Below are 27,214 nucleotides of genomic sequence, written 5' to 3' on the forward strand. Positions count from 1 at the left end.
ATATGTTGTCTGTATAGTTACGTTATTAGTTGCAGTTGAGAGAGCCAGTTTACTATGGCTGGTATTACTGCTCGTAGCGTAACCGGATAACGAGACGGAACGTTTTATAAAAACAGCTGCACGTTGGGACGCGCGCAGACCCCAGCGTTTTGATTTGGTTTTACGTGTTGGGATTCCATAACACGCGTGCAAATAATTACTTGAATATATACATAATGTATTAATATATAGAAAACCATAGTTCGTCTACAAAAACCTTGGAATTTATGGTCTTCGTAGGGTGTTTTTTTAATGAAATGGCGCCACCTGGTATCGATATGGAGAACTACCGGTGTTTAAATAAAGACACGCCCTTAATATAACGGGAGTGATTGGTTCGCTGACTCTTCTTTCGCTTTCGGACTTTTTGTAACTGCTTGAAAATGCTACTCCGAATATTAATAATACTTACTCTTCACGTTACTGTCCTGGTTCTCCTCTTTGTTTCAGCTATTGTTAATGTGAGTAAAATTATTTGTGCATACCGAATATGCTACGTATGCTTTTATTGCGTGCACGAACGAAAACATCTTTAACACTGTGATTACTGGCAGAGTGTGTATGCTTTTTGAAAAACTGAAATAGAAATTCTGATCGAAGATTTAATGCATCTGCAAAGACGACAGTTTGTATTTGTTCTGTTTGGCAAAGCAGGCTTGGACTGTGGGAGAGACCAGCGGTTCTGATCTGTGGTTGAAATGCTCTACGTCCAATGGAGGGTATCACTGTAAACCTACGCCTACAGGAGGTCTGTATTCGTGGGCCCGGCCATTTGGATTTTTACAACCCCTGTACAACCAAATGCATTCTGTTTGCTTAAGTCTACGATGCTTACTGACATCATAACATGGTATGCACACAGAATGGCATTATGGGGTGCATGCTCCATGCAGTTCACACAGATTCACATAGGAGCAAGTTCCAAAAGCACCTCCAATCAACATATCAGTTATCAATCTTGTTTGTAAAGGAGAGTAACTAACATATGTTTACACTTTCTTGTTGTGTTCCCTTTTTGGAATGCAGATAAAATGATACAAGTTTTTACTACTTTTAAACGAAATTATTTGTAAGACTGTACAATAAAGTTAATATTTTGTAATATATTTTATATGACAAGTTAAAGTAGATGCATACTATTGTATTAAGCCTATTTCATTGATCCTATTTCATATATATTTCTCACTTGCATTGCCCAATAAATGAGAATTTGGTATTGACCTATCTACTGGTGACGAAATTGGTTTCAAAATATTACAGTGATGTAAATTCTAACCAATCAGAGGTGCGTCCGTTTAGTGGGCTGCTACTCACAAGTGATTAAGCTGAGATGAAGGTGGTGTCCGCTTTTACCTCTGACAAACAAGCTACTAAGCACTCTAAATTGATGACTCCATCTCTCAGTTTCTCAATGTTCAATCTTTCTCTCTTCCACCCCACATTTCCCCATTCTCGCTCCCCCTCTTTCTGTATCTCAGTGTGGATCCAGTTGGTCCAGGCCCTGATGGTCCTGTCTGTGCTGTACAGTGCCCTGGCTCTCCTGTTCTTCCTCTGCCAGCTCTTCACCCTGCGGAAGGGGGGCCGTTTCTTCCTCGCCGCAGTCTTCCAGATACTTGCCAGTGGGTGCAAACACCGACCTCTGCACTCTCAATGCCATCTCAAGGCCTTTTATGACCGCATCTGACGCTCACTTGTTTTCCAAATGTGGGAATGTGTCAGACTGTGTCTCGAGTGTTGGCGTTACTCTCCTTTCATAAAATGATGTGGCTCTCCCTCTCTAACTGCCTGTTTTTATGTGTCTCATTTATTCCCTCGATATTTCAGTTTTGTTCTCTCTGTTCCCCATTTTGTCCCCCTGTGTCTTTTTATCTTGCCTTCTCTCATTGGTTTATCGCTTCTTTCCTCATCTCTCCCTCTTTTCTTCCACCCCCTTTACATGTCTTGTTGATCTCCCATATTCCCCCGCTCTGTTTCTCTCTCTCCCCCTGCCTCCCTCCTTCTTTCCCTCCATGCCTCCCTCCCTCCATCCCTCCCTACAGGTGTGTTGGTCATGAGTGCAGCTGCCGTGTACACAGTGCAGAGTCCAGGCTGGGCCCAGGAGAGGGAGGTGTTTGGTTTCTCCTATATGCTGGCCTGGGTGGCATTCCCCCTGGCCCTGCTCAGCGGATTGGTCTACATCATCCTGAGAAAGATCGAATGAGACCTGCACACTGCGTACTGCCAGCACAATCCCACTGCCTTTCATGTGGAGGCGTATATAGGGCTCTCCATACGGTAAAAGGGACTCATAATAGCACTTTTCACACACTTTCACACCTTATATATTGCTCATGTATTTTTTATTACTTTATTTGTAGGAACCATTTAATATTTTTTGTTTTGTTTTAAGCAAATACCTGAAGTACCTTTAAAAACCTGCAGTTGCAGTGAAATAACTGCAAAATGCAATTTGCTTTATCTGTGCTTCTCATACTAGAACAAAGGTTCACAGTGTTGGCCAGTATAGGCCTATAGAGTAAGCACAGAGTCAGGGCTGTTTTCCTGAAGTGAAAAAGAGCCTAAGCTTATGTTTGGTTGTATGAGACCTAGCATCATGTTTGAAAATATTGATAAAGATATTCTAATAATATTTTTGGCCCTGAATTGAAACTTTCATTTAGCCTCATCATCAACATTATGCCAGAATGTCAGAGCACTTGGGTGTGATACACTTATACCATGCTGTCCTTTAAGCAGGTTTGTCAGGTTTTTTTAATGAAACTTTGGCTAAATTAGGTTTGTATTCAAGCGTTAATACCAGTGCTGAGCACAAGTTTGGGGGAGAGGGTGAAACTCAAAAACAGTGTAAATTGGTGCAGAAAATTTTTTGAAAATACATTGTTTCTAATTAAAGGTATAGTTACCTTAGCCAGCAGCTATACCTCCATGCACTCTGCTCCTGCCAAATGGCTGAAGCTAAGCAGGTGTGGGCTTGGTTAATACTTGGATTGGAGACCACCAGGGAATACTGAGTTGCTGCTGGAAGTGGTGTTGGGTGGGCCAGCAGGGGGCAATCTTCCCTCTGGTACAAATAAACCCCAATGCCCCAGTGCAGTGACGGGGACACTGTGCTGTAGGAGATGCCGTCTTTCGGATGAGACGTTAAACCGAGGTCCTGACTCTCTGTGGTCATTAAAGATCCCATGACACTTATCGCTAAGAGTAGGGGGTTCCCCGGTGTCCTGGCCAAATCCCAGATCTGGCTCTCGCAAGAACTTGCCACTAAAAATCATCCCCAGACTTAATTGGCTAAATAAATGTTCTCTCCCTCTCCACCTTCGCTAATGTGTGGTGAGCGTTCTGGTGCAAATTGGCTGCCGTGCATCACCCAGGTGGGTGCTACACATTGGTGGTGGGTGAGGTGAGTTCCCCTTCACTGTAAAGCACTTTGAGCATATGGAAAAGTGCTATATAAATGTAATTATTATTATTAATAATAATAATAATAATAATAATAATAGTTAACTCTTTATTCCAGCATTGCTGCTGTACACTAATTTCCACAGGGCTATTCGATTTGATTTGTGATTTAGTCAAGGACTTGAGAGAATTTGAATGTAAGTATTTTAAACACCATCTCCATTACCCTTGCAGTCTTTTGCACTAAACCTGTCACGGTTTCTGTGCAGGGTAGATCATTTTTCTGTGCCTGCACCGGCTCAGTGGTTAGCATTCCGATTAGCCACTCGGCTAATCGTTATTTTGGTGTGTGGGGACGATTAGTTCGAGCTTGCAGATTAGCCACTTGGCTAATCGTTATTTTTGGTTCCTGTGGGAGGATTGTTCCTGCTTGAACATTCCATGCATTCCTGCAGGGTTACCTCTGATCTGTTTCACCTGTGGGTTGCTCACATCTTCCGCTGATTACCAGCCACACCTGTGGCTGGGTATTTAAAGCGTCAGTAGGCAGTGGAACGGTGCTTGAGTGTAACGTGTTTTGCTCTAGCCAGTTCCCTGTCGTATTCTGAGCAAGGTGTATGGAATTTAAGAACAAAGAAATTTAAAAAGAATTCTGACTTCAGTTTGTTTGTTTTTTTTGGGAAAAAGGTATTAGGACGGTATATGTCCAGATTCTGAGGCTGGCGGTTTTAAGGGGTTATTGTGTCACCGTTGGGGCACAAACCTTTCTGCCCTTTACTAACCCCCCTGGTTTTAGTTGGCCTCAGAACGTCTTCTGTTTGTTTTTGAAAAGACATTTTCTTTTTCTCTGCTTCGGGTCGAAGTCGTTTTTTCTTCTTTTCTTTTCCCTGTTCCTTTATTTTCTTTATATACTCCTTCTTCCTCAGTTACCCGTTTAGGGGTTTATTCATTTTTTGGGATACGTCCCTTAGGAGTATAGCACCCCCTTCTTATTTCGTCTCTCACGAGACTCAGTGGTTACTGGAGTTCCCCTTTGGTAACTTATAGATCCCCTGTTTGGTCGCGTCTGGTCTTCACACTTCCCCTCCCTCACAAAACCCTCCTCAGAGTTGCATCTGACTTGTTGCTAAAATCAAACGAAGCTTTAAACAACTGGCCTAAATCTGCACAAATGTAAGTACTTACCACACATAGTATGGGTCATGTTTGGACATGGTGGACAGGCTGCTAAATGCCCCAGTGCAAAAAGCTGACTTAAAAGAACAGAGTGTGAAGAATAAATAGATGCATTTGAGCCCCTCCCAACACACACTAGGCCCAGCTAGCCTTATATAAATGATGATTGTTCAGGAGAAGATGTGTTGTCAAATATACTGTACTCGTGCTTCTATACTTAATATATGTCAGGATATTAAAACCACCAATAACTTTTGCCACCTTTTAAGAGAATGTATTTTAATATTATTATTATTATTATATCAGTTAGTAGATGTCTGCCATTTTGGATTCTGTAATATTCTCATTATATTTCTGCAATGTTACACCGCATTATATTGATGGTATGGCATAAGGAAGTTTTACAAAAATCTGTTGTTTTGGAACATTCTTGCAAAGCTGTATTATGTTTATGCTTTGTTTCCTATGACATCATAGCCTGGCAAATGCAGGGAAATGTGTTCCCGCTTACTGATTGGGTGGTTGCCAGAACTGCAACCCCGGCCATTTTCAGGCTATAGTAGAAACATGACTGGCATGATCTTAAAAGGGCGGGTTGACACTAGGAATGTATCTTTCTCCTTCACTGATAAACATGAAGTAAGCTAACTGAATCTATTCACCCATTCACTCCCACACTCACACCAATGGGTAATTTAGAGTCTCCAATCAGCCTACTTGCATGTTTTTGGACTGTCGGAGAAAATCGGAGTACACGGAAGAAACCCACACAGACACGGTGAGAACATGCAAACTCCACTCATAAAGGCCCAAGCTGAGATTCTTGCTGTGAGGTGATAGTGCTACCCGCTGCACCACCATGCCACCCTATAAGACATTAGCATTTTTCTTTTTTAAGTAGCCTATGTTCGCTTACTGTGCCTGACAAATTTAAAATAAAAAGGCAAAGTCCATTTGATTTGAACAGATCTTTCCTTCTTACAGTGAAAAGTATGGACCCTGTAAGCCATCTGTCCCTCCACCCCCTGCAAGTAAGAACCAATCAACTGAAAGGATTGTAAAATCAAGTCCTAATTACTCTAAATCCTAAACTGACTCCAGGTCAGTGCATACACATGATTACATTACATTTATTTAGCAGACGCTTTTATCCAAAGCGACGTACAAAAAGTGCATTTCATAGTCATAGACAACTGCTAAACAAAGGTAAGTAAGGTAAACACAGGTTCAGTAAGGTAATGATCATAAGGCATGCTCTGAACGAGCTGGCACAAACACAGTTAGACTGCCAGTAAGGTGAATTATTTTTTTCCCATCCGCATTCTGACAAACCTGCTCAACTGGAACCAAAATGCATTCCTCCCACAACGTCGGCAAAAAGTGAAACTATCATTATTTTTCAGCTGAAAGACAATCAACCTCAACTACACATCGGACAGGTAAGTGAAAATAATTTTTTAATTCAACCACTGTAAATACATAGCCTATTTGCAAACACATGTGCTGTGAGTGTGTGATTAAAGTAGTGAATTAACAGGACAATATGGTATGTCAGCAGAAATAAGAATGTAATTGCAGTAACTGCAAGAGAGACAGCACAGCAACAACGTCATTTGAACATCAGTGAATGTTTGACACTATCAGTGAGCTATACTTTATTTATGATGATGAATTAATCTATTTATGAATATTTATTCATTAAGATAATTGGTGAAAGAACTATTAGTGAAAACTGCACATGTTTTTAGCCCTGCTACAATAAAAATATTAGTTGGTAAATGTTACAATAGATTTGGCAATGATAGTAATGCTGTTGGAAAAAGTAGTGCATAGGGTTTATCAGGGACATATTTTGACTTCTGATACTGAGCTTTTGGGTGGTTTTTGAATGAAGTATGGTTTTATCAGCACAATTGGCCTCTGGAACTTATTGATGTGGCACACCATGGGCCTGCTGCCTTCTTCTTAAAAAACAAATGTCAGTGTGCAAGTGTGCAGACACTGCATGGTATTGTAATGGGTTGTTATGGCTCTATGTATTATGATAAGTATTTGGAAATTTACACTGATAGATTGTATGCCTAATATATAAATATTCATGACTAGTTTATACCTCTCAATGTTCTCACTTGAACCTCTCAGACTACATTATTGTCTCAAAGCAAGATACAATATTTCATAATGTCTCAAAGCAAGACACGATATTTAATCAGCTCTATGCCTTACCATAATGTAAAATTAGTATAAAGTAACCACCTTCAATGTGAAGTTTTCATGTTATAAAAGGGTGGGGCTAATTTCATCTCTTATTATTACATTAAATGTTGACTTTCAAAGTTCAAAAAAATTTGGTCAAACCTGTTTTTACAAAAAGGCAGTCAAACCTGTTTGACTTACCTGGGCAGGAAAAAGATACCAAGAAAAAACATTGAACACTGAACGCTGAACAAGAGAGTTCAGTTTCATTTTGAAGTGCATTTTCTTCATTTAAACCACAAACCCCTGATGCCTCGAATACTCATCATCAAAAGCTTCTCTAAATATGTAAAATGTCTTAACATAAAGTCTGTCTGTGGCTATTGAAAACATGCAAAAAAAACTGAAAAAATGGCCCAAGAAAGTGAACGATCCCAGCAAGAACTAAAAGAGGGAGAAACACTTTGTTCAAATGTGGCACACTGTGTGTGAAAATATTTTAGCACAAAATCAACAGAAGAAGAATAAGCATACTAAACAAAAACTGATAATAATTTCATTAAAAAGCCATTAAAATATTTTATTTTGCAGAGGAAACTGGACAAAGAGAGGGACTGACATGGCAGCTGGTGTTGTGACCTCTCATCATGGTGAGTTTCTCCTTTCTGTGTAGAAAAAGATTTAAAAAATTTTCTTCATGGGTTTAAAATAAATAAATTTAAAAATGTAATGGGTATACAAATAAATGTAGCTGATCATTAAATTCAGGTGATCTTTAAATAAATGTGGCTGGTCCACAAATAAATGCAGCCTGTTCACATTTGTAATTGCCTGTGGCTTGCTTTTATTTGTGAATTTTTCAGACAGGGCGAATTGGAAAAAAATTGCAAAAATATTTTTTTTACTGAGTGCAGACCAGCCAATCAGATTTTAAAACATCCTTTCGCTCGTGCCCACATTACTGCGACCAATCACAGCACGTATACACTTCAGGAGTGTGTTGTGTGGCGCCAAAACAACCACTCGGTTCGGAAAATTGGGCAGTGGAAGGTGAAGTCAAACAGAGGATGATGAGGGTTTATAAACTGAGACAGACAATCAGATCACATTTTGAGGGTTTTTCTATTAATTGAAATTACATTTAGATGAATTACAGCGGAATTTTAAGATTAATCTTATCGGTGTTCAATCATTTTCCATTGAGGTGTGTGTTATCAATGAAATGTGTTTCTCCATAGAGATGAATATACAGACGGGTGGCAAATTAAAGGAAAAAACTGAATAAATGAATGGAGAAACATAATGAATGCAGATGCTTCCGTACAGATGTACTGCATGATGCAATTAAGCAATTAATATTCTATCATGCTCTGAGGAATGTATAAAAATGCAGAGTAGGCCGGGTTGACCTGGATTTTGGATCAAGATTGCAGGAGGTAAAAGATCTTAGTGACTTTGAAAGAGGGTTGGACACGGATGACAGGAGCTTCAGTCACAAACACTGCTCAACTGGCTAGTGTTTCAAAAGGAACAGTAGCTAACGTGACATCTGCATGTAGATCAAAAGGAAAGACAGCAGTGAATGGGGTTGAAAATTGTGGTCAAAAGCACACTGGGATGACAGTGATGCTTGTGCATTAGTGCGATATGTGAGGAAAAACATAAGAGCAACTCTTCCTCAGGTGACTGAGAATGTCAATGCAGGACATGAACAGACTGTCTACAAGAACAGATTGTCGACAACTACATAGAGAGGGATATTATTGTGGGGTTGTAGAGCAAAAATCCCTCATTACAAAGACGAATGCACATTTCAGAATTCAGTGGTACAAAAACCATAAGTGTTGGTCTACAGAGATGTGGGAAAAAATGATATGGTCAGATAAGTCATACTTCACCACATTCTCAACAAGTGGGCGAATGTATGTGTGGCATACACCAAGAGAATGATACAGGCCTGAATGCTTGACCACTACAGTGAGGGGGTCCTGTGGCTCTATTATGCTGTGGAGAGCATGTTCCTGGCGTGGTTTGGGCTCACTTGTCCCCTTAGATGGAAGGGTCACTGCAGATCAATACAACGTTATTTTCAGCGATCACTTTTATAATGAAACATTTCTATCCTGATGGGAGTGGTCTTTGGGCCGATGTGTTTGACAGTACTCTCCAACACCATCATCAAACACCAAATGAGGGAATTTCTTTCAAAAGAATGGTGTCCCATCCCTACAGTAGAGGTCCAAAGACTTGTAGAATCTATGCCAAGGTGCATTGAAGCTGTTCTGGTGGCTCATGGTGGCCCAAAACCTTACTAAGACACTAGTTTTTTCCTATAATTTATCACTCGTCTGTACCTGTCCTTATTTTCTCCTGACTTTCCATTGTGCTGCATACTGAAGTGTGAGTGGTTGCTTAGAGAATCCAATATGTGCATTTTAATATTGTAGAAAGCTTGATATCATTTCTGTATGAGAGAACACCAATCAAATAATGGGTATTCACAATTTATAAAACAATCTGTACTGTGATTTTTTTTATTTGTCTCGCAATAACAAAAATGCCAAGTTTCATTCATGATCCTGTCTCATCACTACAGCCCTCCTTGTTGATTAAACAGAGTGCAGAGAAGCACATAGTCTCTTTGAAGTGTGGGCTGCCAGAAGCCAACTTCTCCCCCCTCTACAGTTGTTGAGTAGCAGGAGCTCATTTCATGAGCGCATTTAGGCCTCAGACACTCAGTTGAACTGAGACGGTTGCTAGTGCTTGATGAGACACAGAAAATCCTGCTGACTGAACTCTCCCTGCTGCTGCCAATTACATGCTGCCCTGTGGAGCTGCCAGCACAGCCTGCGCTGCACAGTCAGGGTTTGATAGCAGACTGTGGGGTGAACCCACACACTGGAACAGTGTCTTACCAGGATTTGCCATCCATCAGCCCCATATAACATTGTCCATTCAATTTAGAGCAATGATCTTCTTGGCTTTTAAATTTAATCTGCTTATATGAACATCTTAAGATATTTCCATCATAATATGAAAAGACTTGACATTTCACATGTCAGGTTATTAAATGTTTTGATCTCAATGAGACAATACGTTGCAATAAAAAAAAACTGTCCTGCAGAATTTAGCTGCTACAGATTTAAACCGCGTCCCACCTTACTTATGTTCTCAGTAATAAATATAATTTCATTATTAATACTCTCCAATCCAAACTTACAGACAGCAGCTCATCTCAGAGCTGAATGTCAGTTACACTCCTGATGAGGAGTAAATTGTTCTCTTTCTCACTGACAGGGGAGGAGCACCGTCTCTCAGAGCTGAGGATTGTGCTGCTGGGGGGGAGACTGAGTGGGAAGAGTTCAGCAGGAAACACCATCCTCGGCAGAGAGGAGTTTGAGTCCGGAGTAAGAACTGCACAGTGTGTGAAGAGACGGGGGGAAGTTGCTGGGAGACAGGTCACTGTGGTCGACACACCAGGCTGGTGGGTGACATATTCTGTGAAGGACACTGCAGAGCTGGATAAACAGGAGATTGTACGCAGCGTGTCTCTGTGTCCCCCGGGACCCTGCGCTCTCTTCCTGGTCATTAATGTGAGCTCAGCGTTCGGAGAGGAACACCAGAGATCAGCGGTGGAACACCTGGAGCTTCTCAGTGAAAGAGTCTGGAGACACACTATAGTGCTGTTCACCAGGGGAGACTGGCTGGGAGACACAACCATTGAGCAGCACATTGAGACTGAAGGGAGGGCCCTCCAAGAGCTCATAGAGAAATGTGGGAACAGGTATCATGTTCTCAACAATAAGAACAGGGCTGATGGGACTCAGGTCACAGAGCTGCTGGAGAAGATAGAGGAGATGGTGGCAGGGCATGGAGGCTTTCTCTATGAAGTAGATAGAATGCTCTTACAGGAGGTGGAAGAGAAGAGGAGGGCAGTGGAACAGCGAGTGAAACAGAGGATGACGAAGGTTCAGATGCAGAGAAAGACTCTCAGAGCACTTTTTGAGGGTAAGTATTTTTCATATATATTGACTTTTCATGTAGAGGAGTTACAGTGAAATATTTACATTAATCATAACTATGTTGAATTATTTTCTATTGAGGAGTTTTACCAATGAAAAGAGTTACTCCAGTGAAAGGTGTATATCTGTGTTTACTTTTTTCCTGACTTTCCCCTGTGCTGCACACTGAGGTGTGAGTGAGTGCTTAAAGAGGCCATTTTGTACATATGATGATGCGGAATACCTGATTTTAGTTTTGTATGAATGAGTGCCAAATCGAAGGCAGTCTGTCCCACGCCAATGTGACACCCCGGGGAGGGAGATGCGGCAGTGCCGAGGAACACCGTTTCTGTCGCATGGAGAGAGAGAGCGCACACACAAAAACGAAATAAAATAAACAGACCGCTTCACCGTTCCCCCTCACGGGTTCTGGGCAAAAACAATGAACTAAAACAACGAGCTAAAATAACAAAGACAAAAGAAAGTAAAACAGAGCGACAGCTATTTCAGTTCGCCGCTCTGCAGCCGACCCGCCTTCCCGGCCAGGTCCAGCTCCTCTAGCATCCCAGCTGAGGAATGCTTTCTTTCCAGTGCTCAAAATTAAACAAACCAAAAATCATAACTGCGCTCTCTGTGTTAGCTCCCCGTCTCGGCCCCAAACTGTGGAGAGCAGCACTCCTTTAAGCACCTGGGCTGATTAGCTAACGCAGCCCAGGTGCGTGTGCTCTCTCCACCAGCCGGCGCAGCCGAAACCAATCCGCCTCTCGGGCGGACCGACTGTGACACAGTCATAATTCCTTATATAATCATTTTCACTGCATTTTTCCATTTTTCTCCCTGTTAGAAATTCCCAGTGTAATTCATAATCCAGTGTCATCACTGCAGCCACCCTGATTAAACAGGGTGCAGAGAAGCACACGTTCCCTTTGAAGTGTGGCCGTCAGCTGCCAATTTCTCTCCCCTCCACAGTTGTTGAATAGCAGGAGCTGATTTCATGAGTGGTTTTAGCCTGCATATGTTCAGTTGAACTGAGACAGTTGCTAGGTTTTGATGAGACACAGAAAATCCTGCTGACTGAACTCTCCCTGCTGCTGCCAATTACATGCTGCCCTGTGGAGCTGCCAGCACAGCCTGCGCTGCACAGTCAGAGTTTGATAGCAGACTGTGGGGTGCATCCACACTATGGAACAGTGTCTTAGCAGGATGAGTCACCCAGCAGCCCCATAACACTAATGCACTTAAAAATATAGCAATGTTCTTCTTGCTATAGATTTTGTGTGATTATTTTTCATTCTTCAGATATTCCCATCACATTATTGAAAGCATTATGCTGTGAAATTTCAGGCTGTAAAATGCTTTGATTAAATTAAGACATTCTGTTGATATGTGCAAAAGTTCCATGCACAACTTTGTTCATGAAGGTTTAACCCAAATCCCACCTGTCATATGCCCATAGTGATGAATATCATTTCATTATTAATACTCTCCACTCCAAACTTACAGAGAGCAGCTCAACTCAGAGCTGAATGTCTGTTACACTCCTGATGAGGAGTAAATTGTTCTCTTTCTCTCTGACAGGGGAGGAGCACCGTCTCTCAGAGCTGAGGATTGTGCTGCTGGGGGGGAGACGGAGTGGGAAGAGTTCAGCAGGAAACACCATCCTGGGCAGAGAGGTGTTTGAGTCTGGAATAAGAACTGCACAGTGTGTAAAGAGACAGGGTGAAGTAGCTGGGAGACAGGTCACTGTGGTCGACACACCAGGCTGGTGGATGAATATTTCTTTGAACGACACTGCAGAGCTGGATAAACAGGAGATTGTGTGCAGTGTGTCTCTGTGTCCCCCGGGACCCTGCGCTCTCTTCTTGGTCATTGATGTGAGCTCAGCTTTCAGAGATATAGAGAAGAGATCAGTGGTGGAACACCTGGAGCTTCTCAGTGACAGAGTCCGGAGACACACTATAGTGCTGTTCACCAGGGGAGACTGGCTGGGAGACACAACCATTGAGCAGTGCATTGAGACTGAAGGGAGGGCCCTCCAAGAGCTCATAGAGAAATGTGGGAACAGGTATCATGTTCTCAACAATAAGAACAGGGCTGATGGGACTCAGGTCACAGAGCTGCTGGAGAAGATAGAGGAGATGATGGCAGGGCATGGAGGCTCTCTCTATGAAGTAGATAGAATGCTCTTACAGGAGGTGGAAGAGAAGAGGAGGGCAGTGGAACAGCGAGTGAAACAGAGGATGACAAAGGTTCAGATGCAGAGAAAGACTCTCAGAGCCATTTTTGAGGGTACGTTTTTTCATTTATTGAAATTATTTTTTAGAGGAATTTCAGTAGAATATTTACATTAATCATTACTGTCTTGAATCATATTCCATTGAAGTGTTTTACCAATGAAAAGTGTTACTCCAGAGAAAGCTGTATATCTGTCTTTATTTTCTCTTGACGTTCCTCTGTGCTGCATAATGAGGTGAGAGTGGGTTCTTAAAGAGGCCAATTTGTACATTTAAAAATGTGGGATGCTTTAATTTATTTTTGTTTTAATGAGGGCCAAACAGAAAGGTTGTAGTCATAATTTAAAAATCATTTTCAGTGTATTGTTTCATTTTTTCACAGTTTGCAATGCCCAGTTTTATTCATAATCCAGTCTTATTTCTGCAGCCACACAGATTAAACAGAGTGCAGAGAACCACACATTCTCTCTGGAGTGTGAGCAGCCAGCTGCCATCCTCTTTCACCTCCTGACTTGTTGAGTAGCAGGAGCTCATATCATGAGTTTGTTTAGGCTGCAGACGCTCAGTTGAACTGAAACGGTTGCTAGTGCTTTGATGAGACACAGAAAATCCTGCTGACTGAACTCTCCCTGCTGCTGCCAATTACATGCTGCCCTGTGGAGCTGCCAGCACAGCCTGCACTGCACAGTCAGTGTTTGATAGCAGACTGCGGGGTGCATCCACACTATGGAACAGTGTCTTATCAGGATGAGCCACCTAGTAACCTTATATATAATTTGCCATTATATTCTGAGTAATAATCCTTTTGACAACAATTACTTTAAAATTTTTAACATATTTTGATCACTGTTTTAAAAGACGTGTATTTTGCCCTTTTAGGCTGTTAATGTGTATTGCACTGAATGAGACATTATATTGGTATCAAAAAATGTATCATGCTCAACTATGCACATACTAATTTACTACCCGACCCAACTCTCTTTGCTCTTCAGTATTAAATTAAATTTCATTATTAATTCTCTCTGACAGTGGAGGAGCACCGTCTCTCAGAGCTGAGGATTGTGCTGCTTGGGGGGAGATGGAGTGGGAAGAGTTCAGCAGGAAACGCCATCTTGGGCAGAGAGGAGTTTGAGTCTGGAGTAAGAACTGCACAGTGTGTGAAGAGACAGGGGGAAGTAGCTGGGAGACAGGTCACTGTGGTTGACACACCAGGCTGGTGGAAGAATTATTCTGTGAAGGACACTGCAGAGCTGGATAAACAGAAGATTGTGCGCAGTATGTCTCTGTGTCCCCCGGGACCCTGCGCTCTCTTCCTGGTCATTAATGTGAGCACAGCATTCAGAGAGGAACACAGGAGAACAGTGGTGGAACACCTGGAGCTTCTCAGTGAGAGAGTCTGGAGACACACTATAGTGCTGTTCACCTGGGGAGACTGGCTGGGACAAACAACCATTGAGCAGCACATTGAGACTGAAGGGAGGGCCCTCCAAGAGCTCATAGAGAAATGTGGGAACAGGTATCATGTTCTCAACAATAAGAATAGGGCTGATGGGACTCAGGTCACAGAGCTGCTGGAGAAGATAGAGGAGATGGTAGCCAGGAACAGGGCTGTTCCATTCTCCATAGATGAGAGAGACAATGATGACAAATTCACAGGGAAGATGATGGTTCAACGGAAGAGCTTTGAGGAGGAGTGGAGCAGAAGAGAGGAGGAGCTGATAGAGAGGATGTCAAAGATTGTGGTTGACTCAAATAAAGAGGGATCCACACTGCCATTCAAGTGGAGAAGCAGCTTGGATATTCTTCTACCTTCTTGTAAGTTTTATCTGAAGAAAAACACTTTTCAATATATAAAAATGTCACGTTGCTTGCATGTATAAAGCCCGGTACGCACCACTTACCCTGCGTGTGCGTGACGCTCGCGGAACCTCTTGCTTTTCATTTCGGCGCCCATGTTAACATGTTGGAGCAGCCACACAGCCTAAAATCTTCTCTAATTTTCTCGTTTGCTCATACTTTTAACGAAGTTAAACGACCGTTTCAGGTTGTTTATCATCAAAATGTGAACGATGCGTGAAATGATAGTGACTGGATGTCAGAAAAATAAATGAGTTTCCTGCGTCAATTTTTCAGCTACAAATGCAATAATTTAAATTTCTTAGGCAATTTTTTTTTAGCAAGCCAGCCTAGGTAATGAGTTAGAGATTTGCCCAAGTCTGTGCCTCTCACTTATCCAAAGGTCCTTAAAGCAAATGCGCTACCAGTGAGCTACTAGTGAGCTACTAGTGAACTTGCCAGAAGAGTCTTTCTTTTTTTTTAATGTGCAGTTCTGTATATGTCAGTTTTCCGTGTGAATCCGATGGTTTTATTAGCTGATGCCCAATGGGGAGACGTATTCTTTGTGGGCCTGGAGCATTTGTGACGTAATTGGCAGGAAAAAGAAGAAGCAGAAGAAAGGAAAAAAAAAAAAAAAATCCCCTTAGTTTGACGCTTTATTGTGTGGACGTGTGAAGTTGTTTGTAAATAGTGTCTGTCCACATAAGTTCAGAAGGTAACCCTTAAAACCCATAACTCCCAAATATATGAACACCAGACTAAAATATTACTTTAAAAACAAAGGATGTAATAACCATCTGGACAAATAAATATGAACATTAAACAGATGTAATTTGGATCAATTTAACATATGATTGCAAATTAAGTACAAATGAAAAAATCCATCCATGCTGCACCAGAGAAGTGAATGTTTCACATAATGACCCGAAATTACCTTATCATAAATCATTATGTGAATCAGAAAGATCTCGAAAATATTTATGATGCCACAGTTTCAGAAAATAACAAAAATATAACAGAATACAACATGTGAATCTGAGTTTAACAGAGCTTGTTGGTGGTGTTGTGTTACAGTGAGCGGAGGGACTCCAGCCCCCTCTGAAGCAGGCAGCTCTGTGTGGGATTACCAATCTGCTCATGAGGTTTCCAGTAAGAAGGTGTCACGGTGGCTGAAAAGGAGTAAACCAGAGAGTTCAGCACCATCTGGATACGGAACACGGAGTTCTGTAGTGAGTGAAGCAGAGGAGCCTGACAGGGTGATACTGGAAGAGGACAGTGTAGGTGACACGCCACACTAAACACTGCTCTACACTGCCCCATGTGGTAGATTGTATAACTGATTTAATCATGCATTGTCTCACAAAATGTACTGCAAATCAGGGCTTGCCCAACCTTGTTTTGGCAGAGAGTGCGGTACATACCATAGGTTTTCACTCCAACCCTAACAAAGCACATGAAAACCTAATGAACCTCAGATCTCCACAAACAAGCTTGGGCAGCCCTAGAGGTAAATCAGCAGACTGTAAATCCATCAGCCCCCTAGCATTTTAACATACATTCGTTTTTTTGCGGAAAAGAAAATGGAAAGAATACAGAAGAGCTTTGAGGAGGAATGGAGCAGAAGAGAGGAGGAGCTGATAGAGAGGATGGCGAAGGCTGTGGTTGACTCAGAGACAGAGGGATCCACACTGCCATTCAGGAGGAGGAGAAACAGCTTTTGATTACTTCTTCCTTCTTGTGAGTTTTATTCGTCATCTTTCTTTTAATGGAATTTCTCTGCAATTTCAGTTTAGCTACAATTCCATTAACAGCCACCCCCATGCACATTATACAAAAAGTAAACAATTATCAATTTATATTGTACTTTCCAAGTCACTATCTTTGTCTACATTATAAAACCTTTTATACCTTCTCAAATGCATAACAATGCAATCTACACGTTAAACCTTTTTATGCAGGATGGTTTGTATACATTGCCCACATATATGAACACCACACTAAAGTACTGCTTTTAAAACAAAGGATGTAATAACCTACTGGAAAAACGTATGAACATCAAACAGTTTGCTGATTTGGATCAATGTAAACTATGCATGCATATGAACTATGAATGAGAAACATACCCATTCGCCACAGAAGACAATGATTCACATAACAACCTTAAATCACATTATGATCATAAATCATTATGCAGCAGTTTCTGAAAATAACAAAAATGAATGTAATGTACTGAATGTAATGCAGATGGTTTTGAGTGTAACAGAGTTTGTTGGTGGTGTTGTGTTACAGTGAGTGGAGGGACTTCAGCCCCCTCTGAAGCAGGCAGCTCTGTGTGAGATTGCCATCCAGCTCTGAAACTTTCCAGTAAGGTGTCGTGTTGGCTGAAAAGGAGTAAACCAGAGAGTTCTGCATCATCTGGATACGGAACACAGAGTTCTGTAGTGAGTGAAGCAGAGGAGCCTGACAGGGTGACCCTGGAAGAGGACAGTGTAGGTGACATGCACACTGAACTCTCTATGCTGCCCATGTGGTGGATTGTGAAACTACTTCATAATTTATTTTTTTTCCAAAAAATAGCTCATTGTAAATCGACCAGCCGCCTAATATTTTCACATACATTAACTTTTCATTGTTTTTTATTAAAACATTTATTTAAAAGTATCTTCATATGTCTGACTACAGACAGTTTTGTTTGTGTTCAGTTGTAACTGAAAGGCCTATTTATAATCATTTGCAAGAATATAACCCATTTTGAAAAAGAATTCATATTCTGCGATTCTTTTGATGCAACCAAAGCCAGGCTGATGATTATGGGCATACCAAAATACAATTTAAAACTATACGTAGTTACTGTTTTACCCTGTGTGATGTGATACCTGTGTGACGACATAGTCAAGACAAAAAATATGTAACAATTATGTAACATGAATGTGTTAGAACCTTGGCTATGCCCATATGATCAGCTGACTGACAGGGAGTCTGCTGATGGACACATTTGGTCTCTCTGGGTTCCTCTGGTTACTGCAGCATTAGTTCTCCCCAGTGGCTCAGTTTGCACACAGGCTACAGGAGGAGAGACACGCCTCTCTGCTCTTTCCTTCAGCTCAATGCTCCTGGTGTGCAGGTGGTATTAATTCAATATACATGCTAAAAAAAATACTTTGTATATGTCTTATTTTTATACGTTGTATATATCTCTGTGTTCTATGTAATAAATCGGTCACAATTATATCAGTTTCAGGAACAATGAGTGAACTTAACTGAAAAGCACAGGATAAGCACAGGTTATTCCAATGTTTGCCCCAGGAAAATAGTAGAAGGGGAAGTGCCTCAGAGGGTATGCAGTGGTGGTGTGAAGCGGTGAGTCACTCACATGGTATAGCCCAGTGGTTCCCAAACATTTTTGGTTGGGCCCCCCCATTGTTAATAGGAAATGCACCCCCCCCCCCCCCACCCACCCACACAGTTACACACGCACATGCACACACACACAGATACACACACACACACACACACATCGTACACTGCGCCCTTATCCTTCAACCCCCACCATGTCTCCCCCACCCGTTCCGCCGCCCATTTTGGAAAGTGAGCGTTTAAGGGTATATCCTACACCTGGCCTGGGGAAAACATGACTTCACAATGGCAGTCCTGTTAAATCACACCACATGTATTGAATGGTTCAACATAGGATGATGGAGTTCTGCGTCTCAGGTTTGTTGGTTTGTGTCTGATGTTTGCGCAGGCGCTCGTGAATGCAGTGGAGGCGCAGCGTCTCTGCTATTAATGCCTGGGGGAAACCGTGTTCACAAGAACACAAACCCTGTCATGACATTCCTTGTCAAAACTGCCCTCTGGTGGATGAAAAGCATCCTTGCACTTATCTCTGATACTAATGTTACCTAAACTGAACTTTATAGTGACTGAAATAATCCACATATGAAATATGCAAAAGACTGCTTAATGGGACAGGATCTTTCTTTATAGATGCAACTTTGACAGCTTTTTGATAAAGTATATTTGATAAAGGGTTAAAACATTGTACTCTGCCAATTTCATCTTGATTTGTAATGGTTTGTTGATAAACTGCACTTTTTGATGTATTTGCTTTAAATAAAACGTTTTTTGTAGTATCTGAGGGCAGGTGTGATACAGTATATTTGTGATTTGCACCAGGCCACGTCCCCTGTGTCTTTAGCAGATGGTAAGTATCCAGTCATCTTGAGACAGGAAATCCTAACTGATGTATAACTGATGTAAACCACCATTGTGGGTGTGAAAAAGACCCCTCTTTTTACTATGCATGTTTCAGTATTCAAAATGCACTCACACACAAACCCCACACCAAACACACTCACATACGCCATATCAAACACACTCAGACACCTCATATCATACACACCCACACACGCCACACCAAACACTCACACCCCACACCAAACACACTCACACACCCCGCACCAAACACTCTCACACACCCCACACCAAACACTCTCACACACTCACTCACCAAACACACTCACACACCCCCACACCAAACACTCTCACACACCCCACACCAAACACTCTCACACACTCACTCACCAAACACACTCACACACCGCCACACCAAACACTCTCACACACCCCACACCAAGCACACACACAGCCCACACCAAACACTCACACACCCTGCATCAAACACTCTCACACACCCCACACCAAACACACTCTCACACCCTACACCAAACACTCACACTCCACACCAAACACTCTCACACACCCCACACCAAACACTCATACACCCCACACCAAACACTCTCACACACCGCACACCAAACACACTCACACACCCTACACCAAACACCCTCACAGCCCACGCCGAATACTCTCACGCACCACACACCAAACACTCACACACCCCACACCAAACACTCACACACCCTACACCAAACACACTCACACCCCACACCAAACACTCTCACACACCCTACACCAAACACTCCCACACCCCACACCAAACACTCTCACACACTCCACACCAAACACTCTCACACACCCTACACCAAACACTCTCACACACCCCGCACCAAAGACTCTCACACCGCACACCAAACACACACACAAACCCCCCACCAAACACACTCACACACCCCACACTGGACTTTTCGTTTGCAAATTGGAAAGTGGTAACTCATTATTGTTTGTGTAATTTCATTTCTCTTATGTGTGTGCATAATATAAGACATAAAACTAATTAAATTTCAAAACTAATTAGCGTTTGCATTTTCCTTTTTAAGTAGCCTACGTACGCCTAACATGTCTGACAAATTTCAAATGAAAAAGCAGTTCATTCGATTTTAACATATCTGATTATATTTTATTTTTAACAGATGAAATCCATATTTAATATGATGAATTCACCTTAAAACACAAAGTCTTGTCTAATTCTGTAAATATATTTCCGTCTTACAGTGAAAAAGTATCAGTAAAGGGAATGTACGATGTGACCTTGCATTTTCAAAATCTACAGGAATTAGCCTGTCAGTTTTCAGAAGCGCAAGTGTAATTTTATAATATAATAGCAATGGTCCCTTTTGCCCTTTGTTTTCCTCATCAGCATGCCATCGCTCTGTTGAAGCTCAAAAGACTTTATAACTTAGTTTTCCATTACATTTTCACTCTTACCTAGCTAATTCTGTCAAGCAGTGCTGGTGGACCTCAACCAAAGAAGAACTCCCCCCCCCACCCCACCCCCCCCCCCAGAGACAGCTGCAACAAACCTCAGACCTGATGTGGACATCAGTTTTAAGCCTGTATATATTGCAGATCAGACAATTACTGTACATGGGAGGAGCAAAAGTGTACGAATGCAAGAAGCTGAGATACACGGAACTAGCAGCCAACGCTGAACAACACGGATGAAAGGTTCAGGTACTCCCAATGAAAATTTGCTGTTGAGGGTTTGTTGCTTCACCCACCACTAGGCTCCTGAGAGAAATGGGAATAAGAGACCAGGCACAGCAACAAGCCATACAATCACTCTCTGAGGCAGCTTAACAAAGCAGCCATTGGCTCTGGATGAAGAGGAGAAACCCCAGCTGGGCCCCAAGATGGCTGGTACGGGGGTAGGTACAGAGTGGGGTATACCTGGGATGCCAGGTGATGCTGTTGAGCCCTCTGGAGATGTAGTGGGTATATCAATGAAACATTGATGAAGGAGGGAACCCACCTGTGGACCCCTGTAAACCACCTGCCCCTCCACCCTACACCCTGCAAGTAAGAACCAATCAACTGAAGGGATTGTAAAATCAAGCCATAAGTACTCTAAATCCTAAACTGATTCCAGATCAGTACATACACACATGACCATGAGACACTCCCCAAACGAGCTGGCACAAGCACAGCCAGAACAGGCCAGCGCAGTCAGACTGTAAGGACTGCTAACGGATGAGAGACACGATTCTCTGCTCTTTACTTCAGCTGAAATGGTTCTGGTGTGCAGGTGGCATAATTCAAGTGACATACTGACAATACTGTGTATATGTTTTATTTGTGTATATTACATATATTTTGGTACTTCAAGTAATAGATCCGCGACAATTGTCAGTTTTAATCATTTCTGATCTTAACTACACAGGATAAGCGCAGGGTATTCTAAGGCTTTCCCCAGGAAAATAGTGTAAGGGGAAGTGCCTCAGAGGGTATGCAGTGGTGGCTTCAAATGGCAAGTCATGATATTTGCAGGGTGTAGCCCAGTGATTCCCAAACATTTTTTGGTCAGGGCCCCCCTTTGTTAACCGTAAAATCTGTAAGCAGCCCCCCCCTCCCCCCACACAAACATCCTGTACTGTGCCTTAATCCTTCAGCCCTCACAGTGTCTCCCCCACGGGTTCTACCCACCGCTTTGGCAACCACTGGTGTAGCCAACACCTGGCCTGGTGAAAACATGGCTTCACAAAGCCGAAGCCAGTTTTGTTCAATCGCACCACATTTATTGAACGGTTCAACGTAAGATTATGGAGGCCTGAGTCAGAGGTGTTATTTATTTGTCTCTGATGTTTTCGGAGGTGCTCATGAATTCTGTGGAGGTGCAGCGCCCCCACCTGGGGGAAACCACGGTGTTCACAGGAACACAAATCCTATTATGAAATTCCTTGATACCTTACTGAACTTTAAAGTGAGTGAATTAATCTGCGTATGAAATATGCACAAAACTGATGTGACAGGATCTTTCATCATACATTTGCAATTTAATAACTCTGACAGTTATTCCGGGAAAATATACCAAGCTTAAAACCTATTGTACTCTGTCCATTTTATCTTGATTTGTACTGATTTCTTGATAAACTACACTTTTTTATTTATTTGCTTTAAATAAAAGTTTTACTTGTAGTGTCTGTCAATTTTTGGACAGGTGTGGTGTAGAATATTTGTAAGGTACAGGTAACGTTCCCGGTGTCTTTAGCAGCATATTGCTCTGCTGCATATCTCTGAAGCTGGTCAGTATCCAGCCATCCAAAACAACCTACCTTACACACACAACCAAATAATAAATTAATTTTATACATATCAAATAGATACAGTTACTCTTTGAATAAAGAAAAGGCAAAGTGGTTTCAGTATAATACAAAAATATATAGTTTTAAGTTAGTTACTCATACAAATAGCATGAATTATTTAATTTCCCAGAGATATCTGTTCTATTTTGCATTTCAAGGCGTAAAATTAATTGCATAGGTTTCAGACTGAATTAATCTGCTGTTCAATGCATGTGGAAGTGAAATGTGGAATGTAAAAAAATCCATCAAAATATTGTGACCACAGGTCACTTGCTATGCTAACGCTGTCATTATGGCACTGGCTGCATGCCTCACATGAGGTGGTGTTAATAGCCTTTTCAAGCCACAAACTTGAAATCTTGAATCTCCTGACCATTAGGATTGGGGTAATCCTGAAATCAATGGTTCCTTACCAAAACACCCACAGTCCATCCTTTCACTTGTGTGTCTTTTTCTTCCATCAAAAAAGGACTTGATACAGAAAGGATTTTAATGGTTTGCTTTAAATACATATAAAAAGAGGTGTTCTGTAAAATGACTTGCAGTTCTCACACACTCAGACATGCACATACACACACATACACACCAGCTATTACTACTACTGCAGTTACTAGTACTACAACACATACTAAACACTCCCCCCAAATTCAATCCATGCGCACCTACGTATGTGCTGCAGTATACAGGGCTCCAGCTCTCTTCATTTGTTTCACTCTGCATACATTTCCCTGTTTTGTTCTCTACCCACCCAACTTTATTTTACCCGTCTCTCTTTCTCTTGCATTCTCTCATTGGCTTTCTCTTTCCCTCTGCCTCTCTCTCCTAACCTCTCTGTTTTTTGCCTTCCATCTCTATATCTCTAATCAGTCTCCCTCCTTCTCTCTTTCTTCCTCTTCCACTTATGTCCTTTTGCTTCTCTCTCTCTCTCTCCCTCCCTCCCTCCCCTTGTTGCAGTGAAGTAACTGCAAAATGCAATTTGCTTTATCTGTGCTTTTCATACTAGAACAAAGGTTCACAGTGTTGGCCAGTATAGGCCTATAGAGTAAGCACAGAGTCAGGCCTATTTTCCTGAAGTGAAAAAGAGCCTAAGCTTATGTTTGGTTGTATGAGACCTAGCATCATGGTTTGAAAATATTAATAAAGATATTCTAATAATATTTTTGTCCCTGAATTGAAACTTTCATTTAGCCTCATCATCAACATTATGCCAGAATATCAGAGTACTTGGGTGTGATACATTTATACCATGCTGTCCTTTAAGCAGGTTTGTCAGGTTTTTTTAATGAAACTTTGGCTAAATGAGGTTTGTATTCAAGCTTTAATACCAGCACTGAGCACAAGTTTGGGGGAGAGGGTGAAACTCAAAAACAGTGTAAATTGTTGCAGAAAGATTTTTGAAAATAAATTGTTTCTAATTAAAGGTATAGTTAACTCTTTATTCCAGCATGGCTTCTGTACACTAATTTCCAAAGGGTTATTCAATTTGATTTGTGATTTAGTCAAGGACTTGAAAAAACTGGGCCTAAATCTGCACAAATGTAAGTACTTACCACACATAGTATCGGTCATGTTTGGACATGGTGGACAGGCTGCTAAATGCCCCAGTGCAAAAAGCTGACTTAAAAGAACAGAGTGTGAGGAATAAATAGATGCATTTGAGCCCCTCCCAACACACACTAGGCCCAGCTAGCCTTATATAAATGATGATTGTTCAGGAGATGATGTGTTGTCAAATATACTGTACTCGTGCTTCTATACTTAATATATATCAGGATATTAAAACCACCAATAACTTTTGCCACCTTTTAAGATAATGTATTGTTTCATTATTATTATTATTATTATTATTATTATTATTATTAATATTACTATAATTATAATAATAATAATAATTATTATTATTATTATTATAAGTAGATGTCTGCCATTTTGAATTCTGTTCTGTATGTTACACTGCATTATATTGATGATATGACATAAGGAAGTTTTACAAAAACCTATGTTGCTTTGGAACATTCTTGCAAAGCTGCATTATGTTTATGCTTTTTTTTGTGATCAAGTTTTTATTTATTTATTAAGTTTTATGAGAAAGGTTGCAAGTACAAGCCCATAAATTTACATTCATTCACGTATAAGACAAAACAGGAGAAATTATATCTGAATGTACCTGGTGGCTGCCACTCCATATAGCATAATGTAAAAAAAATAAATAATAATAATAATATTAAACATGTAACATACACATATAGCTTATTGTGCATATTTGCATATTATCGCACATTATACATAATATTATTACCTTGCAAATAAAATTAAAATAGTAATAAAAATAAAACAAAAGGTCGGTATACATACAGTCCCCTCCAAAAGTATTGGAACAGCAAGGTCAATTCCTTTGTTTTTGCTATACACTGAAGACAATTGAGTTTGAGGTCAAAATATGTACATGAGATGACAGATCTGAATTTCAGCTTTTATTTCCTGGTATTTTTATCTAGATTTATTAAACAACTTAGAACATATCATCTTTTGTAACAGACAACCCAATTTTTAGGTGAGCAAAATTATTGGAACATGCGATTGACAGGTGTTTCTTGTTGCCCAGATGTGTCCTGTTAGATTGATTGGTTAAACAATCAATAGTTCTGAATGTCTACTCTTGGTTTTAGCCGTGGGTTTTGCCTCTGAAGACTGCATTTGTGTTATAAAAGATAAACTAATATGAAGACCAGAGAACTGTCTTTGGGAGAAAAGCAAGCCATTTTGAAGCTTAGAAAAGAGGGGAAATCGATCAGAGCCATTGCACAAGCATTGGGGATAGCTTGTACAACAACTTGGAATGTCCTGAAAAAGAAAGAAACCACTGGCGTACTGAGCAACAGACATCAAACAGGTCGACCAAGGAAAACAACAGCAGTTGATGACAGAAACATTGTGAGAGCTGTGAAGAAATACCCCAAAACATCAGTCAGTGACATCACAAACAATCTCCACAGGGCAGGGGTGAAGGTATCTCAATCAACCGTTCGAAGAAGACTTAGAGAGCAGCAATATAGAAGCTATACCACATCATCAGTAGTAAGAATCGGAAGGCTAGATTACAATCTGCAAAGAAGTACAGAGATGAGCCACCAAAGTTCGTAACAAAGCTTTATGGACTGATGAGACCAAGATTAACCTCTACCAAAGTGATGGAAAGGCCAAAGTGTGGAGAAAGAAGGGATCTGCTCATGATCCAAAACATACAAGCTCGTCTGTGAAGCACGGTGGAGGAAGTGTCATGGCTTGGGCTTGCATGGCTGCTTCTGGAGTGGGCTCACTAAATGGACTGCATTTATATAGCGCTTTTATCCAAAGCGCTTTACAATTGATGCCTCTCATTCGCCAGAGCAGTTAGGGGTTAGGGGTTAGGTGTCTTGCTCAAGGACACTTCAACACGCCCAGGGCGGGGTTTGAACCGGCAACCCTCCGACTGCCAGACAATCGGTCTTACCTCCTGAGCTATGTCGCCCCTCACTAATCTTTATTGATGATGCAACTCACGATGGTAGCAGCAGGATGAATTCAGAAGTCTACAAAAACATTCTGTCTGCCCACTTACGGAGAAATGCGTCCAAACTAATTGGGAGGAACTTCATCATGCATCAAGACAATGACCCAAAACACACTGCCAACACAACAAAGGACTTCATTAGTGAGAAAAAGTGGACTGGCCAAGTCAATCACCAGACCTTAACCCAATTGAGCATGCATTTCACCTCCTGAAGAGGAGATTGAAAGGAAGAACCCCCCAAAACAAACATCAACTGAAAGAGGCTGCAGTAAAAGCCTGGACAAGCATCACAAAAGAAGAATGCAACAGTTTGGTGATGTCAATGGGTCACAGGCTTGATGCAGTTATTGCAAGCAAGGGATATGCTACCAAATATTAAGTGTTATTTACTTTCATTTACTTAAATACTCTCTGTTCCAATACTTTTGCTCACCTAAAAATTGGGTGGTCTGATACCAAAAAGTACTTTAACACATCTAGGTGTAAATACCAGGAAATAAAAGCTGAAATTCTGAACTCTTGTCTCATGTTCATCTTTTTATCTCAACCCCAAATGTATTGAATGTATTGCAAAAACAAAGGAATTGGCCTTGCTGTTCCAATACTTTTGGAGGAGACTGTATATATATATACGCATACACACATACATACACATGCCTGTACTCATACATATACACATACCCATTATCCCCCTCCCTCTATACATCCCCTTATCCCTCCCAGATGAGTGGCAACCCCCCCTCCTTAACTCTTCAATCGTATCAAATCACCAACCCCTTATCCCTTCCCATCAACCCCTGTATCCCACCACCAACCACCAGTGAAGAAAAATAAATACATGTTTATGCTTTGTTTCCAAAGCCCCACCTCCTGATAGATAAAGTTACAATGACACCATAGCCTGGCAAATGCAGGGAAATGTTCCCACTTACTGATTGGGTGGTTGCCAGAACTGCAACCCTGCCCATTTTCAGGCTATAGTAGAAAAATGACTGGCATGATCTTAAAAGGGTGGGTTTACACTAGGAATGTATCTTTCTCCTTCACAGATAAACATGAAGCAAGCTTAGTGAATCTATTCACACCCCCTTATATCTGTCACAGATTAACATGAAGCAAACTTACTGAATCTATTCACCCATTCACTCCCATACTCACACCCATGGGTAATTTAAAGTCTCCCATCAGCCTACTTGCATGTTTTTGGACTGTGGGAGGAAATCGGAGTACCCGGAGGAA

The 27,214-nt window shown here is 41.3% G+C and overlaps 5 protein-coding genes across 5 annotated transcripts in view; all 5 read left to right on the top strand.

The window, feature by feature from the left end:
* Positions 1 to 335: 335 nt before the first annotated feature.
* On the top strand, positions 336 to 2,668 carry LOC135242976 (peripheral myelin protein 22-like). The gene is made up of 4 exons (XM_064314361.1): positions 336 to 500; positions 694 to 787; positions 1,518 to 1,658; positions 2,079 to 2,668. The coding sequence occupies exons 1-4, from the start codon at positions 423 to 425 to the stop codon at positions 2,237 to 2,239; spliced, it is 474 nt and encodes a 157-aa protein (XP_064170431.1). The 5' UTR covers positions 336 to 422; the 3' UTR covers positions 2,240 to 2,668.
* A 3,140-nt stretch (positions 2,669 to 5,808) lies between these two features.
* Positions 5,809 to 27,214, top strand: part of LOC135244085 (uncharacterized) — a 149,916-nt gene continuing 128,510 nt past the window's right edge. The window contains exons 1-3 of the mRNA XM_064316284.1: positions 5,809 to 6,053; positions 7,402 to 7,460; positions 10,108 to 10,818. Of these exons, the coding sequence (XP_064172354.1) occupies positions 7,430 to 7,460; positions 10,108 to 10,818 (742 nt within the window). The 5' untranslated portion in view covers positions 5,809 to 6,053; positions 7,402 to 7,429. The remainder of the gene's footprint in view (positions 6,054 to 7,401; positions 7,461 to 10,107; positions 10,819 to 27,214) is intronic.
* LOC135242974 (GTPase IMAP family member 4-like) lies at positions 11,679 to 13,757 on the top strand. The gene has a single exon (XM_064314360.1). It carries the CDS (start codon positions 12,338 to 12,340, stop codon positions 13,160 to 13,162), a length of 825 nt encoding a protein of 274 aa, XP_064170430.1. The 5' UTR covers positions 11,679 to 12,337; the 3' UTR covers positions 13,163 to 13,757.
* On the top strand, positions 14,204 to 22,255 carry LOC135242972 (GTPase IMAP family member 4-like). Its single transcript, XM_064314355.1, has 5 exons — positions 14,204 to 14,860; positions 15,956 to 16,158; positions 16,459 to 16,618; positions 17,171 to 18,005; positions 21,366 to 22,255. The coding sequence occupies exons 1-3, from the start codon at positions 14,323 to 14,325 to the stop codon at positions 16,600 to 16,602; spliced, it is 885 nt and encodes a 294-aa protein (XP_064170425.1). The 5' UTR covers positions 14,204 to 14,322; the 3' UTR covers positions 16,603 to 16,618; positions 17,171 to 18,005; positions 21,366 to 22,255.
* Positions 20,974 to 27,214, top strand: part of LOC135243980 (uncharacterized) — a 33,941-nt gene continuing 27,700 nt past the window's right edge. Inside the window, exon 1 of the mRNA XM_064316138.1 lies at positions 20,974 to 20,988. Coding sequence (XP_064172208.1) covers positions 20,974 to 20,988 — 15 coding nt within the window. The remainder of the gene's footprint in view (positions 20,989 to 27,214) is intronic.

The sequence above is a fragment of the Anguilla rostrata genome, chromosome 17, assembly GCF_018555375.3.
Source record: "Anguilla rostrata isolate EN2019 chromosome 17, ASM1855537v3, whole genome shotgun sequence".
Taxonomy (NCBI): Eukaryota; Metazoa; Chordata; class Actinopteri; order Anguilliformes; family Anguillidae; genus Anguilla; species Anguilla rostrata.